At 36.6% G+C, this 2,260-nt stretch overlaps 2 protein-coding genes across 5 annotated transcripts in view; one reads left to right on the plus strand and one right to left on the minus strand.

Annotated features, from left to right (window-relative positions):
• LOC122323377 (hippocalcin-like protein 1) overlaps positions 1-2,260 on the minus strand; it is a 313,600-nt gene that overhangs the window by 56,305 nt on the left and 255,035 nt on the right. The window lies entirely within an intron of this gene.
• LOC122323371 (engulfment and cell motility protein 1) overlaps positions 1-2,260 on the plus strand; it is a 47,109-nt gene that overhangs the window by 6,665 nt on the left and 38,184 nt on the right. For 2 of the 4 annotated variants that reach the window (XM_043217168.1, XM_043217171.1), the window contains exon 6: positions 764-799. The exons of the other annotated variants lie outside the window; for them this stretch is intronic. In XM_043217168.1, coding sequence (XP_043073103.1) covers positions 764-799 — 36 coding nt within the window. The remainder of the gene's footprint in view (positions 1-763; positions 800-2,260) is intronic. 4 annotated transcript variants of the gene reach the window in all.

Here is a 2,260-nt window from a genome sequence, read left to right on the forward strand (position 1 = left end):
ATAAAATACAATCACCATCCCATTCAGTCTGCAAACCAAATAACGCTCTCAGAAAGAAACTTTGTACTGGCCCAGTGGAAGCCTTTGTGAGTGTATGGTCCCAAATGGGACCTAAGTAGGTTTTAAATGTACAGTGCAAGTCATCGGTTCCCGAAACGACGATATGTGCCTCAGCTTTAATGACCAAACATGATGATTCATATCTGTGTATTAAGCCCTGCTGACAGGACCATGAGAGAATACAAGAGCCACTTTTGAGTCATAAATGAATGCCATATAATACATGATAATCTGTAATAAATACTTTTGGTAGTCTTTTACACCACCACAGGGAGTAAAGCACGTGTTGTGCATTAAGTGTGTGTAAAGACTGTGTGTGTGTGTTTGCAGTCGTCTTCTCCCAGCGTTCTGCTTTGCACGCTTTGTGTCTCTCAGAAAGGGTTTTTAATGTGTTTCTCTCAGCTCATGCCTCACTGGATGTTTGAGACGTTCTGTATTTTTGCTNTTGTGTGTTTGTAGTCGTCTTCTCCCAGCGTTCTGCTTTGCACGCTTTGTGTCTCTCAGAAAGGGTTTTTTAATGTGTTTCTCTCAGCTCATGCCTCACTGGATGTTTGAGACGTTCTGTATTTTTGCTTTAAACCTTAACAATGGGTTTTCCACAGATTTTCCTAATGTAATTGTCGTAATAGGTTCAGAAAGGAATTTTTGGACCCTGACTGTGTGTTTCTGTCTCCCTGACGTCAAAGTTTTTAAATCTTTTCAGACGGTATCAGAAACTGCAGAAGATTATGAAGCCCTGGTAAGCCCCTCCCCTCGAGCTGGATAACCCCCCTGTCACTTACCCTCTAATCTCCGGGCCGAGTCTCTGCATGATCGGGCTCTGGCCTCAGTGCTCAAAACCAATCGAAGCGATGGGAACACTTGGCAACTGCTGCAGTCACTACCATTTTTCTGATGATTTTATGGTTTTATTTGGATGTTATTTCCATGTAACCAAATCATCTTTCTTTCTTTTGCATGTGGTATTGGGCAACATTGGTGCTTTAGGGGGATCTTTGCACTAACCTTTGGGAAACCTTTTTTTTTTTTTTTTTTTTTCCATTTATCAACATGATTATGCGCATACTTTTCCATGATTGTAACACCCTCCATTCCTCTTAAGGTCAAAACACTGCTTGTTGCTTAAAGTCCTGTTGCCCAGGATCCCACTTAAATGATTGGTTGTCATAAACAGCCAGTGACATCAGCTAAACGCACATTTTATGTACATTTACTTAACACTAAAAATCCCCTTGTGAGATTTCGTCATCTCTCAATGTCACCATGGTAATTATTTGTAGGGTTTTGCCCAATTCCAGCTGCAAATACTTCCTGCTCCCAGGACTAAAACTAATGTCTTTTATTATGAGGTCTAACTTATGCTGTATTAACTCCCTGCTGCCCTCAAATACTCAACACTAAGCTCAATGCAGGCTACTTTATTACATTTTTTCTGTTTTATATGTAGGGCTCTGCCTTTAGGTTTTTTTTTTTTTTTTTTTTTTTTTTTTTTTTTTTTTNACGGTGTAGTTTTTCTGTTTTGCTTCTTTTTTTTTTTAGTTGTATTCTTTGTTATGTTGTGAGTTTTACCTTTCGTTCCACTTTTTTATGATGAGAAATAATGAAAAGGCATGAACTGGGGTGCTTGTAACGACAGAGGGCAGTGTTATTCATTTTAAAAACAATGTTGATCTAGAAAGCCGTCGTGCATAACAGGATTTGTAAATTCGATTTTGTGGAGCCTAGCTGATTTAATTAAGGTCTCGTTTACTCAAAACTCTGAAGTAATTAAGTCTTATTTCTTAATGGAATATTTGAGGTTTACTGCAAATTACTCTATTATCAACAGCATCAGTGCTTGTATCATAGTAGCTTTGCTCCATAGTTACTTTTTTTTAAACCTCAAATTGAGGTACAAAATTATTTCATGCGCAATCACAGCTTGCTGTTTATTGAAGTTAATCCAAACATGAAAATTAAATTCTATCTTCATTTACTTACTTCCATGTACCAAAATGGAATGACTTTTTTTTTGTGGAGCCTAAAATGTTATAAAAACGTAATAACAAATGTTGGTTTGGTAATTCACTCAAATAAAATAAGCTGAAGTGCTAAAATTAGTATAACTACACTAAATAAATAAATACATAAATATTTAAAAAACTAAAGCCAAAAACTAAAAAGTTCCCAAAGCAAAAAATAAAACAAAACAGTATTTATT

The sequence above is a fragment of the Puntigrus tetrazona genome, chromosome 19 (assembly GCF_018831695.1).
Source record: "Puntigrus tetrazona isolate hp1 chromosome 19, ASM1883169v1, whole genome shotgun sequence".
In the NCBI taxonomy this organism is placed as follows: domain Eukaryota; kingdom Metazoa; phylum Chordata; class Actinopteri; order Cypriniformes; family Cyprinidae; genus Puntigrus; species Puntigrus tetrazona.